The 16,456-nt window shown below is 38.9% G+C and overlaps 1 protein-coding gene across 2 annotated transcripts in view; it reads right to left on the reverse strand.

The window, feature by feature from the left end:
- The window catches only part of TDRD7 (tudor domain containing 7), a 62,642-nt gene that overhangs the window by 15,768 nt on the left and 30,418 nt on the right, over nucleotides 1-16,456 (reverse strand). For both annotated transcript variants that reach the window (XM_016146268.2, XM_016146269.2), the window contains exons 7-11: nucleotides 13,762-14,348; nucleotides 10,146-10,332; nucleotides 4,473-4,584; nucleotides 2,566-2,768; nucleotides 1,435-1,569 (exon numbers count right to left, since the gene is read on the reverse strand). In XM_016146268.2, the coding sequence (XP_016001754.2) occupies nucleotides 1,435-1,569; nucleotides 2,566-2,768; nucleotides 4,473-4,584; nucleotides 10,146-10,332; nucleotides 13,762-14,348 (1,224 nt within the window). The remainder of the gene's footprint in view (nucleotides 1-1,434; nucleotides 1,570-2,565; nucleotides 2,769-4,472; nucleotides 4,585-10,145; nucleotides 10,333-13,761; nucleotides 14,349-16,456) is intronic.

Below are 16,456 nucleotides of genomic sequence, written 5' to 3' on the forward strand. Positions count from 1 at the left end.
GTGCCAGTGAAATGTCAACACATGACGGCATAGGTCTCTTCAACCTCCTCTTCTGTTGTAGCTTGAAGCTGGGGACTTGCCATGGTCTCTTTCCTTCAGGGTGAGTGGGTGTATTCCCCCCCCTCCCCGCCCCCCGCCACAGGTAATGTCTCCACTCGGGTAACAAGAGCACCAGGGACTATGAAGAGTGCATTTCACCGCCATAGGTCATAAGCACATGCGTGCGAATGAGCCACTGGAATCAGCCTCTCTGGGTGTCTCAGATTTCTCCAAGACAGATTAACAAATTAAACTTAAGTAATATATATATATATATTTAAAACATCCGTAACACAGAAAAAGATAAAGCTATAGATCTAATGCCTCAATTCTAGGCTGTAGTCTGAATATAGGTTTAACCTGATTCGGCAAGTACTTTGGAATACCTATTCTACATAAGACACTGAATTAGGTACTATAGTATCTAAATGAACTAGGTACTTACCAGTGCCAGGTAAAGTTCAGTCTCTGCCCTCAAGAAGCCTACACCCTAGTACAGCAACAAATCCTCAAATAGTTAAAATTTGATGCTGCTACATAAGTGCCACGAGGTGCTCTGTGTGCTTTGCAGGTTAGAGGAAAGGGTTCACTTCCAGGGGCGAGAGGGCCTGGGTTGAAGTGGCATTAGGGTTTAGTCACTTGGGAACTACAGCACATTCTGGATGATGACTATAATGTCCTACTGAAGGTAAGCAAATCACCTTAGAACCTTAAAACAAAACCTCTAGATATCCTGATTCAGAAAAGAATTATCAGGGGGATCATTTCATAAACTCTATAAATGTCTAACCAATGTACTGTATACTTGAAACTAATAATAAAATGCTAAAAAAAAAAAAAAGAAAAAAAAGAAAAAAAAAAGAAAAGAATTAAAGGGTAAGATGCTTTTTAAATAAATTTCAATTGTAGAACCACATATACTGAGGCGGTAGGTTCTCAGGGACTGTAAAGAGCTTAGGAGTGATGCCTTAGAAGTCTTATTCTACTCCTAAATTTCATCTTTGCCCAAGGCAGAGGAGCCAGCTGGCTCTAGCAGACAGACACACGCAGCTGCACTTAGGATCATCAACTGAGCCTTGTAAATAACAAACCTACCAGTTGTTGAACACTTAGTATGTGCCCCACACTGTGCTAAGCTGTCTTGCGACCTCTCCACATGACAATCCTATGGGTACACACTATTATTATCCTCATTTCACAATGCAGAAACTGGTGGGGTGTTGTTGATTTGTTTTTGTTTTATTGTCTTTTGTTTTAAATTATGCAGTCTGTGGTTCTTAAGCCTGATTCTAGAAATTCTACCTCAAACTATTCAAAAGCTACTCATACAAATTAGTGACCACTCTGATTTGCAATTTTAAGACAATTTTAGAGGTAGATGATGCTCCGCCATACCTTACAATGGAAGTAGTCCTCTATCTTATGCAGAAGGTCATTGAGCTTGTTCAGACCCTTACAAGGTACCTGGCAGTAGAGTGTGCCATCAGAGCAAATATTAGTTACTCTGACATTTGTGTACATGGCATCGACCTGGAAGGAACAAAGGACACATCAAGGGTGCTGAAGAACCAAGCATGGCTCTTACCTACCTAAAGGGTATCTACCTAAATATCTCATTAAAAGTCTTTGTATTTTAAAATCTTCTACGCTAGGGGATAGATAGGATAGCATGAAATCCACAACTTAAATGTAAAAAACTAATTTAGATACTTCTTTCCAAAAGGAATATCTGATATCATTTGTGTCAGGCACAAAGTTGACATTCTGTATACACTAACTTATTACTACTTTCCATTGTCTGAAAAGCTGAGAATCTCCTTAACTTTATTTTCTCCCCATTAATTTATAAAAAGAATTATTACATAAAACATATTTTTGCAACATTAACAGAAATAAAAATAAAAAACTCTCACCAAATCAATCCCATTACCAGCCTACTTTCTAATCTATATCCACAGGCAACATGAATTTTAGTAATTTAAAAAATTGTAATCATAGTAAAGGTTTAATTTTAGCCATTTTTAGTCAAATCCTAATATAAAGACAATTCACTGTTGTTCTACCTTTCCCAATGTAGCTATGAAGCCTTTAAAATGATCATTTTTAATATCTCATCCTACTCTTTAAAGAGGCTGTTCTATAATTTATTTAAAGGTTTTCTTTTTTGTGGACATTTATGTTCTTCGCATTTTAAAAATGTTAAAGTTAATAATTTAATAAATATCTTTATTAATCTAATTTTCCTTTCTTTTGTACTATCCTCCTCTATTAACTTTGCAAAATAATTCCATATAAAATTAACATATGCTCATTGTAAAAACTGTAAAATTAAAAAATTCCAATTCCTAATCATTACTTTTTATGTTTTGGCATTTTTCTCCCTTTCCAGCCCTCCCTTCCCCTTTTACTCAATACATATATAACCTGTCTCTATGCAGTGTTAGTCTAAAATCTACAACATTCTTTTCTGATAACCTCCTTTCCTACAATGTGTGTAACAGATGACAACATTGGGCCCAGTGGTACCTGAAGGTGAACCTCTAATGACTCATCACACATGGCCTTTAAGCAGGTAGCATTGATATTGACGTCATCGTCTCCTGAGGTATCGTATAGAACAACAAGTGGAATATCAGCTTTTTCAAGTATTTCCACTGCAAAGATCTTCCCACAGGTTAAAGATTCAACCACCTTCACTAAACCAGGATCATCACTTAGAACTTCCAACCCTAGAAAATATCAAATATTTAAATTTCTACTTAATTAGCAAAATCATTTTAAGATGGATAGATCGATTGCATTTTTTGGCAACTTATTACAATTATGAATCTACTATAAATTCTTAAATTTTAGAGGGAAGCTTTGTTTTACAATTTTCTTTATATAACCTACCTTTAGGTTTTAAAATATGTTATAATGTGAACGCCCCTTTTGAATGATTACACTAAGGCAGGCAATCTTAAAAGAAGAAGAAAATTTGATGATCAATCAGAACTTCTACCTTGGCAGAAACAGCCTTCACTTATATACAAACACATATTTTTTTAAAAAAAAAAAAAACAAACTAATATGTATGTTATCAATTTCTGTTGCCAGTCATGTATTTGTAATATTCTTCCTAAAAATATACCTTTGACTTTTTAAATTTTCTAAATATACACAATTCTTTCTTTCTTATCAAATAAACATACATTCATTGGAAATTGAGACAATAACTCTTCCTTCCTTCCTTCCTTCCTTCCTTCCTTCCTTCCTTCCTTCCTTCTTGTACACCAAGATACCAAATAATTTCCTGACTTATCATAGAAAGATTAGTGTATCAGGTGAATTTTATTGTAGTCTAATTACTCTTTAAATTCTTTGAAGATTGTAATTCCATGTATCATATATGTGACGACTCTAAATTAATCTACTAAAATTAGCTCATCATCTCCCCAATGGTACTATAATGTCTATTTGTATATTTTTCCCCCTTTAAATCCATAAACATAAGCTCACAGACTCCCTCTGAGCCAGCTTTCTCTCATTCGTGTTCTGTTCTCCAGACATAGAACTTTATTGCTTTTATCAAACCTTTATCAGCATCCCAAATCTTGTCCTATGGTCTTGATATGTTCTTTTCAAAACTAACTCCCACAGGTTTATAACAGGGTTTTAAACTTACTTGAGATTTATCTCACCAATAGAGTTAAACCCGGCTTCTCTGACACAAAGACTTACCCCTGATAGGAAGGAGGGATTTCTTAACAGGGCTAATTTTCATGAAAGAATTTGGATCATTTTCTTAATTGAGCTCAGGCTCCCCTGGCACTAAGCATACACATTTCAATGCCATTCTTCATCGTTAACATGGCCACTGCATCCTCCATACTTTCCAGTTATCCCTACAATGACACTCTCACACACGTGCACACCTCTATGCTTCCCTGAGGAGGAAAGACCAGCACAGTGATACATCGACTGTGCCAGAGGCTGAACGTGACCTACAGCTGAACTAGCACTTGGACACACGAGGCTGTGTTACTTGGTAATAAGCAGCACCCACAGGGTCCATCTCAGTGGGAATGAAGCGGAGAGCCACTTTACAACATGTCGAACATGATTTAAACTGATCAGACCCCAAATACAGGGCCTCCAGCAGTTGTGACTATGGCAGTTAGAACAACAACAACAAAACCCCTTTGAGATGGCTAATACACATTTTTATAATAAACTAAAATATATGTTACATATAACAAAAATTACAGGAAAAACTATCATGTTTTCATAATGATTACGTCTGACATAGACTACATTAAACATGAATTTAAACCTTTCAAGAAATAACACACTATAAAACCTTGAGCTACTTAGTATCTAGGATTTAACCACCCAAAAGTACAATGGTGGTAATGTATTGCAATGGAAAGAGCTTTAGAGAAAGTTCCTCTTACCTGCTAGCTTACACTTTGTAGCTTGGAATGAGAGTGAACAGAACTTGGGATTCAATTTGTATGCTTTGCTCTTTTCAACGTTTTCACTAAATCCATAATCAACATAGCATACCTAATAATAAAAATAACAACGTTTAGGTTCAAATAAGATTCTTTATCCTCACTTAAAAAATTAAAAAAAAAAAAAAACACTTGATGCACTTAAGTGGCTCCATTTTATTTCATAATCATCACGTTAAGTGGCAGCAACTCCCTGAGATGTGCCTGGAGAGGTGCCTGTTACGTAGCCTGGAAGAGAAAGGCTAGGCCTGGGACCGGGCCGCCAGGCCCCACTCCTCTACTGTGCCTTTGTCAACAGGGAGAAAAGGAAAGACTGCTGAACTCTGATGCCCTGCTGTCACCAGCTTCTCAGCAGCGCACCCGTCTGGTTCTGCCAGCTTTGGCCGGCCTACCCTTCGGTTCATGCATAATGCCTGCATCACCTTATTCCTTCTTGATTTACACACTTCCACTAAGGATTTGCATACTTAGGCAACAATATTTTGTTTCTAGAGAGGGCATCACTCTGGTAGTATTTATCATAGTCTAAATCCCCAAAGCAGCACTTGTGATGGCTGCTCTTGGCTATTATGCTTCCAGACACCAAAATGATTTCTGTCGATGACAAAAATGATGTCATAGCTGGGTAACCTTGAATTCTACACTGTAAATATGGGTAGGACTTCATCTAGTTCAGCAAAAGGCCCCAAATCTTCTGGACAGAATTATGTTTGCAGAAACCTGCAGGCTACTTTCTCACCATTAATACAGATCATTAAGAGCCTGGATATGATTTTTAAAGTATTAATAAAATCTTCATTTGAAAAGGACTATGTAAAGCCTTTTTTTAAAAAAATAAAATAAAACCTGGAAACATTAAGCTATGGTTTAGAGTGATAACTAAGAATCTGAGAGAAAGTAGTGAAAAATGTAGTATGATTCTCTAATTAAAGCAGACGATAGTTATTATAAAAACAAACAAAAACACAACACAATCCAGAGCAAAGACATGGCAAAGAAAGATCAAGTAATAGAGAATTCTACTTAATGCAGAAAAATAAAATTCACAGCTTCTTAGTACCTAAATATGGTACTAAAAGTACAAAACAAAAATTCTCCCAGCAGAGAATCTAAGGGGGGTGGGGAGGAGAGACACCACTAAAGCTTTGCCCTGAACACCCGATAACTGTATATCTTATATTGAAAAGGATCATCTCTTAAGAGTCCCTATCGTGACTCAATGCTCCCTTAGACCTAGATTTCCAGAAGGGTTCCCGTATCAGCCAGCCAGCCAGCCATTCGGCACACTGGTTCATTTTTCCAATCCCAAATTAGCACCTGTTCTCCCTTCTCACAGGCCTCAGGACTCAGGCAGCTTTTGTTTCCTTTAATAGCTACCACCACCTACAACTTGGATTCTGCTCTTCCCAGGCCTAAAATGGAGATAATATGATCCAACAACAGAAGATAATATGTGAAATCATGATTCCTGAGGAATGCAGAATATATTTCTAGCATCAACAGACTAAAGAATAACTGCTCTAAAATCTTCAAAAGGTTTCTGTGATGTTTGGAGCTTGTTTCTTTTTTGAATCACGGCACCATATATTTGTATGGCAGCTGAAGTTTATAAAGCATTTGCCCATGGATTGCCCAGTCTGACTCTCACCACACTCTGCCCTTGTGTCCTTTGCTCTGTGAGGACTGGTGAGGAGTGTTTCTCTAACGCCCTGGGGGCAGCACTAGCAGACTCATATCCTGGCATCAGGCCCCAGTCCATTTCTGATTCTCTGGCACCATCAAGTGGCCAAAGGTCTCACAGCCACTTGAGTAATCAGTAGACATCACTAGGATGTGGACCTGGGTCAGGTCAAACTGGCACCAGTCTCAGGGGGTGACCGCATGTTCCTTTTTCTCACTCGCCAAGGTCTGGGGAAAGCAAGGAGGGAATCAGTACTTGCTGTCAGGCATAGTAGCATTCAAGAGAAACAAGACTTGCTAAGTAGCTGAGGTTTCTCCAGATAAAGGGAAAAATTCACCCCTGTCTGGTTCACGGGGGTGTGGGGAACAACATCAGGCCACTGTTGTTTCCTGATTTGCTACAACTGCTGCTGTCTTGAGCGCTTACTGCTGTACAGTATATCAAGCTACCCTGCCTATTCCCAACACCAGCCCAAGGCTCTCAGCAACGATCAACAGCCGGTCACTCCCTCCAGAACAAGACACTTTCTTGTTCTGGCTTCCACGATCCTGCCCTCCTGGTTTTCTTTCTTCTTCGGCGATTCTTGCAGTCTTCTTTGCTTCCCTAATGCCTACCATCTAACCGGTGATGTTTCAGAGCCTGGTTCCAGGTCCCCTTCTCCTCTCTATGGGTATTCTTTCTCTAGGTAATCTTAACCTAGTACCATGACTTCAAATAGCACCTACATGCTGATACCTCCCAACAAGATATATCTCGAGTCCTAACTTCTCCCTGAGCCCCAAGCTCATCTCTAATCTACAATGTCTTAATTCTCTTATACACTGGTCCTTCTCCCTGACTTCCCAATTTTAATAAGTGGCACCACTCTCTATCCGATTGCTCAAGTCCCAAACCCAACAATCCTGAATCTTCTCTTTTCTTTCCTTTCTCATCCAGTGAATCAGTGTCCTATCAGTTCTACCTCAAAATACCCTCTGAAGGTGTCCTATAACCTGTCTCTGCTACTGCCACCACAATTCAGGTTACAAGTTACTTACTAGCTATTGCAATAGCTAACTGATCTTACTTTCCTTCTTGCCCGACTATAATCCATTCCCCACACAGGTACTGGAACAATCTTTGAAGCCAATAAACCAGATCCCATCTTCTTGCTTATTCTTTTATTTACAGTTATTTTCTATTACAGCACCCTGGTTATTTCCTTCACTGCACTTAAAATGTCTCATTTATTTATTATATACTTGCTCGTTGTCTGTATTTTTTCACTAGAGTGTAACCTTGAGAACAAAGACTTGTTGTCTGCCTTGTCCCCCTATCCAGAATAGTGTGTGTGTGGGGGGGGGGTGGAGAATAAAAAAATTTATCTGATTTTATGGGTAAGGAATCAGAGAAGTTGAGTATCTTTCCCGAGGCCACACAGCTAGAAATGGCCGCAGTGGGATGCAAACTCAGGCTTAAATGACTCCAGAGCTTAAATTCCACAGTAAAAAGAAGGAAGGAAGGGAGGCCCAAGTGATTTTTGCCCTGCGGATTTCAGACTAAGAGATATCCTTGTGGAGCATTTGCAGTATTTATTGTAAACAATGTTGCACTGTTAATGAGTCACTAGAGTTCATGCAGTTTGTCTCTTCATAAGCAATCTCTATGTCTTCAAGTAGCTTAAGTTTTGTTGACCTTTCTAAAGGCAGGGAAATCGTCAGGAAGTGGAAGTTCACCTAGGAACATTTGGGCCAGTTATCTCCTATCAACTAGAAGCCACTCAGGTTTCTCAATGAACAGAAAGCAGTGATGGGGCCCCACTGACTGGGGTTCTGATCACCTAGACTTCCTGTCCTGTTGCTGCACCAAGGTTTCTGAGATATGCTAACCACCCTCACCCCATCCCCTCCCTTTCCCCTAGTATCATCTCTCCTCCTGGGGTCCTGACCTTCCACTGAGGGCACTCTGGCTTTGGTTATGGTACCCTCTCCCAAGCATTTCCCACCGCCACTCCCCCAAATACAAGTGTGTTAAAGGTTGACCCCTTTGTGGTATTCTTTCCCAGAGGCAATGCCAGTGAAGACGGGGCTCTCTATTGGAGAGTTTTCACACATGTAATGTCTCCAGGGACAGGCATTCCAGATACAGATAGGGAACAGTTAAGCAGAGTCTTTGGAGTCCAAGACCTCAAACTCCAAATCATTTAGTCTAATGCCTTTGCTTTGTAGACCCTTGGGGGGAAACTTGACCAAGGACACACGTCCATTAAACAGGCAGAGTTGGGACTAGTGCCCAAGTTGCTAATCACACTGCTCTCTGCTGGTCCAGTTATCAGCTTGGTCCTTAACTTTTTCTAGATTTTTTTTTTCAAACTTTAAGCATAATTTCTATTGAAAAAAGAATGCCCATTTAAAGTACAGTTTGATGTGTTTTGACAAATGTACATACCCACATAATCACCATGACCAAGGTAATAGACCTTGTCTGCAGCTCCAAAACGTTTCCTCTTACTCCTTTGCAATTTACCTGCCTCCACCTCCTGTCCCAGGCAACCACTGATCTGCAACTACAGATGAATTTTACCTGTTCTCAGACATTATTGCTATGGAATTATTCAGTGTAACGCCTTTCTGTCAAGCTTCTTTCACATGACCATCTGTGAGTTTTTATCCATGTGACTGTGTTTTCAGTAGTTCATTCCTTGTTATTGTTGAATAGTGTCCTATTATTTGAGTAAACTAAAATGTGTTTTGTTTATACGTTCGCTTGTTGTGAATATTGGGGTTGTTTCCAGTTTGGGACGATTAATAATAAAGCTGCTACAAACGTGTACAAACCTTGTGGACTTACGTTTTCTCTTGTGTAAACACTTGTTTCATATGAGTATTTAACTTTATAAGAAACTCTCAAACTGTTAGGCAGTTTTCGGTTCTTTTAAGTCAGGTCAAATTACTTAAAAAGTTTTATCTCTGTAGATTTGGTTAAGGAATTTCCTAAATTTCTCTGTAAAAGGTAGGTGGAAAGTCAGGGCCTCTCCTACTGAACAGACTAGGTAAGAAACAGAAGCATCCCTTCCTGACCACCTGACACTGTGCTTGAAGGCAGGGGTTTCAGGGGAGAGCACCTGATGGACCTAGGCCTGGGTTCACGGAATGGTTATTGGCACTTAGTAACACAAAAGAGATTATTTGCCAGGGGCTGGCTGATGCTGGCACAAAGGACAGGTTTTATTTTTTAATTTTTAAAAATTTATTCTCAATTACAGTTGACATACAATATTATGTTAGTTTCAGGAACAGATTTTATATTATGAAACAGAGGCCAAAGAAATAGAAGTGTATTTCTGTGCTTGCAAAATCTAGACAAAACTGAATCTTGAGGGTAAGAGCTCTAGTTGTCTCTGCACTGAGGGTACGGAAGGGCAATAGTCTAGAGCCTGCTGATGGAAGAGACTGCTGAAAGAGCTTTCTGACCTTCCACAATGACGGAGAGGGCAAGACTCAGAGCACATCTCAAGTCCTGTTTGGGGTTCTCCTCAGCTAACGGTGGAATTGGGGAGAGGAAGAATGTCATTTACTCTGATCTGCATTGCTTCCCTCACTCCAAAGTACTGACCTTCACCAAAAGCCCACATAGCTCTGATCAGTATTTATTATATATTCCTGGAGAATGGGAATAAAGGGCTCTTCCCAATTAGGGGTTATAGATACTCCAATGGAGGAGAATTTTTTTTTCCTTTTTTTTTTTTTAACTAAAATTCTGAGATAATATAACTATCACTACTTAAAAGCTGACAGCAATAATCTTTTATAGATATTATCTTTTCAACTTCTGAAAAAAACTAAATACAGTTTATTTATCATGTCTTTAGGATACACTATTAGAAGCAACATTTTATTTGAAAATATATGTGCTTGTCTTCATAATGCTATGACAAAGTAAACAGTGCTTGCCTTTATTTTGTTCTCTTCTGTTGAGATGATCTGTGCCCGTAACCAAGCGTCCTCCTCAGCATTTACAGCTAGCAACTGCCCAACATGCACCGTCTGGACTGGTGTGACCTTAGAGTTCTTACTGTAATACTCCTTCATTTCATCTTCCATTAACTCCTGAGCAGCAGAATAGTCCTTGCCCACATACCTGAGTTAGTTAAAGGAAGAGAACACAAATGAAGTAACGTAGAAGGAGGCAATCTACAGGGCTTCATTAATATTAGTGTGTTTCTACTGCCACCTTTGGTTCCAGTCTCAGACTTGCTTACGTCAGTAGAGAGGAGAACGTGTATTTAGCAACATTTATATCTTGATTAAGGAAAATATAACATTGTAGGGCTGATGCAAAAAAGAATACGGTCCAACACACCACAAAACAGAACAAATGCCCGACAACTGTCCAGCAGCTGGAGAATCTTCAGGAGGATAAGGCTGAGGAAAGACTCCAGGGACGAGAAGAGAGGAAGACACCGTGGAAAACGGAGATGCCAATGGACGCCAGAAAAGCAAGAGTCGACTTAAGATTTGACTAAGGTTGCTGTAGATCTTTTCGGATTACTGGAAGAGCATCTAGTTCACAGCTTTGCCTTAACTAAGGCTGGGTCTGAACAAAGCTCAAGCTCTGAAAACCAATGAAGTTTTACCAGAGAAAAACAAAGCCTTACACACACTAAACACAGTATGTGATAATCCCTCCCCAACTTATTGAACAAATTTAAACATATTACAACAAAATGTTGAGTTCTGACACCCTTAAAAGAGATAACATGTTCTAGGTAATGCCTTTTAAATTGTTGCTTTCTGAGAAAAATTTTTTCAGAATTTTTTTTTATCTCTCTCTATAATTTTCTGGTGTTGACAACTGAAGTCCCCTTGTCCTAATTCATTGCTGTCAAAACATACTGCCACAAAGAGACTATTTTATTTTGCCTTTTGGTCCTCAGAGACAATGCCATCAAAGGCCTCCTTCCAGGATTTAAAACCTGGTGAGTCAAGTTTGGCTCCTTTAACAGGAGCTGTCTCAGCCTTAGGATGAAGGGTTTTTAGCTAGAAGGCTATGCTGTCACCCAGCCAGGGAACTGGGGGATATGCCATAAATACATTGTTCTTTGTATTGTTCTAGCTTTTACCTAGGGTCCAAGTAATCCTACAGAACATTAAGAAATTACTCCTTTAGGAGTGGTTACATGTATTCTTGGTAATTATCTGCATGGCAGAAAACACCATAGTCAGTTAATTTGTTACTAGAGGGAAAAAAAAGTTTTAAAGGGTCCTATACAAAATGGAAAAAATGCTTCTTTTGAGGTAATGGCTATTTAAAAACCCAATTATTACATGCATATTATTCACTCCAGAAACAGCTGTAGGAATGAATTGAGCTTTACAAATATTAAAGTACTGCCTGGAATGCAGCTGCATTCTTGGTTCTAAAGTTTCCTGGAAGACCTGTAATTCTGCCCAAGTGCCCATGTCCTGGGACTTGTCTCATGGGACCTGCTGTAGTGCTGCTACAGCCCTGGGAGCTCAACTGGCAGAGACCTGGGCTGTAGCCCTTGGTTTGGTAGACTCCCTAGAACAGACTCCTGCCAGGGAGAAGGAAGGTGGTGAGAAGCAGCACGAGATCTGCAGGCAGCTTCCGTCTCTGCAGCAACCGGCGGAGGAGGATAGCTACACGGCTTGGGTGGGGTAGTGACATGACGGTTGGTACGATAGTGGGTAGTGGCAAGAATGAGGTCACATATTGTCCCCAAATTACCTGAGCAAGTGGGCAAAGAATGTATGTAGGCCAATTTAGGTATGCCATAATTATAAAGTTTTATAAAGTTAATTTTTGAGACTGGAGACAAGAGATTCCCACACTTGACCCGAGGATTCTGCTGCAATGCCTCTCTGGACCCTTTATGAGCCACAGGACTAGTTTCCAGAGCCTACTGCCTCCCTGGGTTATGATGTGGGTATAAAACAGGTCTCAAACCAGATGGAATTTGTTGTCTTCAGGGCGGTGGGGGATGCCAATGACCTAGGGTCACTCTAAGAGGAGACACTGCCTTTCCGCTGAACATGTACAATGCTGGCTCTGGGATTCAAATTTACACTGGAAAAAGGAATCTAAATAATCGGAGGATTCTGGATCTAATCATCCTGGAATAGACTGGAACCCTCCTATTGAAATCCTAGACTGATCCAGATTCCTGCCAAACCTTTGGGAAGAACATCAGAAATTACATGATTGACCTAGGCTCACGCTGGGTGCTTGGTCTCTGACGATGGGACCAATGACCACTGATTGGTAAGAGATACAGAAGGATCCTGCCAAGGAGGCAGATTCAGACTTTTTTTTTTTAAAAAAAAAATGTCATATAGTAAAAGTTAGCAATATGCTCAACATCCTTCCTTTACCTGAATTTATTAGTGAACCATAGGGGCACCCCTAACCCTTAGCAATCTATTTATATCTTCAGGTCATACTGCATCTTGGAATAAAAGCTTTATATGTTTACTATCCCTGTACAAAACAAGACTTCTCCAAAATTTCTATACATTCATTTAGTTTGAGCATCCTAAGATATTTAATTCTCATTACATTATCCACTCAGACTTAGTTTGTTCAAATAGTAGAGCTTTAATATTTTTGATCTATTCTTTCATTGAAGGACTTTATTTTTTGCGGTCTTTAGGCATTCCCAGCTCAGCTGACTCTCTGGAGGAGTAACAGGGCAAACTATAAGGACATTTTGGTTGAAGAAGCCTGGATTTGTTCTGTTTCAGCCATCTCCTGTTTTATCCAGCCACGGTCATACCCTAAGCTACTGCTTTGAGAAATTCAGCGACATTGAGTCAGAAACTTCAAACTTCAATATCTTCTATGTATTCTGTATTTTCTCCAAAAGTCCAGGTCAAACGCCTGGGGCTAGGCCGTTTTTTGTAATTCCAATTGTCATTAGCCATTTAGACAATGACTCCTCCCAGGCAATGATATCAAAAGGCTCAAAACAGAAGCACCTTTGGGTCCAAGGTCTAATCTGATGTATTATATTCTGAAGGTGGTACTTAGCTATTTCGAATATTAGGAAAGGCCACAGAGCCCCAGATTAAATAGTATTAACTACCTCGTGGGTGACTTGCTTTTTTTATGGACTAGCTCTTTTGACATATATAGTTACCATTATGCTTTTGATGTAGTTTTTCATGTTCAGAAAACATCATCATTCCAATTTTTAAAACTATTAGTAATCTTTTCTCATAAGTTATATATTTTGAACATTTAACAAATATTAAGAATGTATGTAGAGATTAATCTTTTTAAGTACTTTGATGCTCGCCATCTACTAGGAGAGACAAATATACTTATATAACCGTAAGTAGAAGAACTAAAAATTAAGTCTCTTAGGAGATACAGACAAAGTAAGTTCTGGCAGTTGAGAGAAATGTGCAAGACATGAAAAAAAGAATATTTTTGTACTTCACTATAACTCTATAGAACTTAGATTATTCTTCCTCAACCCCCAGCACCCATGTGAATAGCCAAGTAATGACAGTACACCAGGGTACTAAAGAATTGGAAAATAAAACTTGCCTGATAACCACTTCGTTTGTGTTGCTCAGTTCAACCACCAGTACAGATGGGGATGCCTCAGTTGGAATGATTAAGGGAGGAACTGTTATATTCTCCATAATGGTCTCGGCAGTTTCGGCAATGTTCTTTTCTATCTGCAAATATTCTTGTTCGATCATAGATTTGATATCGTAATCACCATGTGCTTGCCCTGCATCCTTCGGGGTTTTGTCAGTGGGCAATGGAAGTTTAGCATAGAGAATGGCTTTCTGGGGATTTCCAGAAATGTAGTCTATAGTGCATACATCAGAGAGTGAGGAAAGATTTTTTAAGGCATCTTCAGGGAATTTCACTTTGTACATGCCCTCAAATGCTTTTGGGAGTGCACTGGCCCAAAGACCACTTGAGTATTTCACTAGCAGCTCTCCAACTTTCTCTTTAAAATCCCCTGGCATAACTGTTGGACACCCTTTTGACGGTGGTATTTGTTTTGGAGCAGGTAGTGGGGGTGGAGGCACTTTTTCAACATCTAGTTCACTTCTCGAAAGCTGCTTTCTCTTAGCTGGATAAAGGAGCAAATCTTGACCGCCACTGCAAGGTTTTTCCACCTGAAATTTTTAAATAGAGCAAATGAAAATGACTATAAACAACCTGAAAACACATTAAAACATTACATTTGAGAGCAACACTGTTTTACAACTAAACAAAAGAATATCATAAACCACATTTCAGAAATACATGGAAATAAAATAGTATTAATTTCCCTTGTGAGGTATCTGAACTCCAAACACTAGGAAATCATGAATGGTTCTACCCAGTGCACCATACATCTCATTTAGTTCTCCCTGCCAAATTTAAAGCAACAGCTTACAAAATTGACTGATTACAAGATTGAATGAAGTTATGAAAAGGTATCAGGACAGTCAGGAAAAAACCACTGGGAAGAAAGCTAGGAAATATTTAGATAAAACTGAAGTGCTGTCTCTCTTCTTCCTGCAATATCCTGAGAAAACCCTCAGCTTCCCATTATTTAGAAAAAGACGCTCCAGAAATAAGGTACAGTTTTTACAACTATTACAATAGAAAGTTAGCTGAAAGTATTGCCTTTCCAACGAACAAGGGAATGAACAAATGCCTGGCATTTGTATGTTACCAATTTCTAATTTTATTTGCATAACATTCAGATAACATGAGAGGCATGGCAGATTGTCATCTCTGTGTAAGAGAAAAAAGAGAAACTGATGTATGGAACCATTTTTTCCAAGTTCTAAGACTTTCTAATGCTAGACCAGGGATCAGCAAACTATAGGCTCCAGCCCAATGCAGCCTGTCACCTGTTTTTGCATAGACCATGAGCTAAGAAATATTTTTAAGTGGCTGAAAAACTAAAATAATTATTTCATGATGTGAAAATTATATGAAATTCAGCGTAAAGTTTTTTGTTTGTTTGTTTTTTAACACAGTCATACTCATTTGTTTTCTATTGCTTTTGTAATGCAATAGCGAAGTCAAGCAGTTGTGCAGATGGTGGGTGACAGTCACGTAGCTCTTGGCCTGCAAAGCCTCACAAATTTATTATCTAGCCCTTTACAAAAAAATTTCTCAACCTCTGATTAGACCGAAGTTAGTATTTACAGGCTTCTGAAATGTTCCTATTTTGTCAGATCCTGCTCAGCTATTCCTTGGCTTCAATTTAAACCCTTAGAAGAGTACTCCAAACCATTAAAGCCCATAAGAAGTCTTCTCTCCCCTCAGAAGAAAAGAATATTAAAATATGCCAAGTGGACAGCTTGTTAGCAAAGAATACTGACTTCATTTACTTCATTTTTAATATAATACTTAGAACATAAATATGTATAAAGAAGGTATTCTCTTGTCACCAGAGGTTTAATAGTAAAAAACAAAAACAAAAAACAAAAAGTCAATTTAATATTTAGATTCCTTTCAGTCTGACTATTCTAGATGACATGTGAGGATGAATATTAATATAAGCGTAAATAAAGCATTAGGTTTTTCTCATTTTCTTCTGCCAGTGTGTATTGCTTAGGTTTCAAGGGCTGGGGAAAATTTTCTTGCCCCAAAAACCTAAAGCATCATTGAAAGCAGACATAATCTGGTCTGCCTTTAGCATCTGCAGGCATTTCCTGTCACCACTGGTGGATTTGTGACATTATGGATGGTGCAATAAATGACAAGCAAAATTTATGTCCCTAATTTTAAGCCTCAGAGGGACACAAATATTAGAAATACTTCTCATATTGCTCACGAAGGTTAGTCCGCCTCACTAGAGACTCGTGTTTTTAAATACGGAATCTTAAAAGGCCAATCTTCACTACACTTTAAGGTGCTTCACAAATCGCAATATAGATTGGGTATCCAGAGAAGGTTTGAGAAACATAATTTAAAAGCAAATGGAAAAATAAAAGAGAATTCTATGCGAGTTATTCACTTTGTTATATAAAATCCCAATCAGTGTAATTTTAGATTTAGACATGGCAGTCCTCCATATCCAGAGCTGAACCCCTGGTTTCATCTTAAAACCCTCCTTCAGTCTTCACCTACCAACCTCTTCTCAATTTCCATGGGTCAGTCTTATTTATCTAAAATAACTCTCACAAGCCCCATGTTCCACATGGCTTCTTATAACCCAAAAGAGGATAGGAAGGCTTTCTCAGGTTTATGATCCTTTTCTTTCTAATAAGTGAGCTGAGAATAT

Source organism: Rousettus aegyptiacus, unplaced genomic scaffold (genome assembly GCF_014176215.1).
Source record: "Rousettus aegyptiacus isolate mRouAeg1 unplaced genomic scaffold, mRouAeg1.p scaffold_m13_p_3, whole genome shotgun sequence".
Classification (NCBI taxonomy): Eukaryota; Metazoa; Chordata; class Mammalia; order Chiroptera; family Pteropodidae; genus Rousettus; species Rousettus aegyptiacus.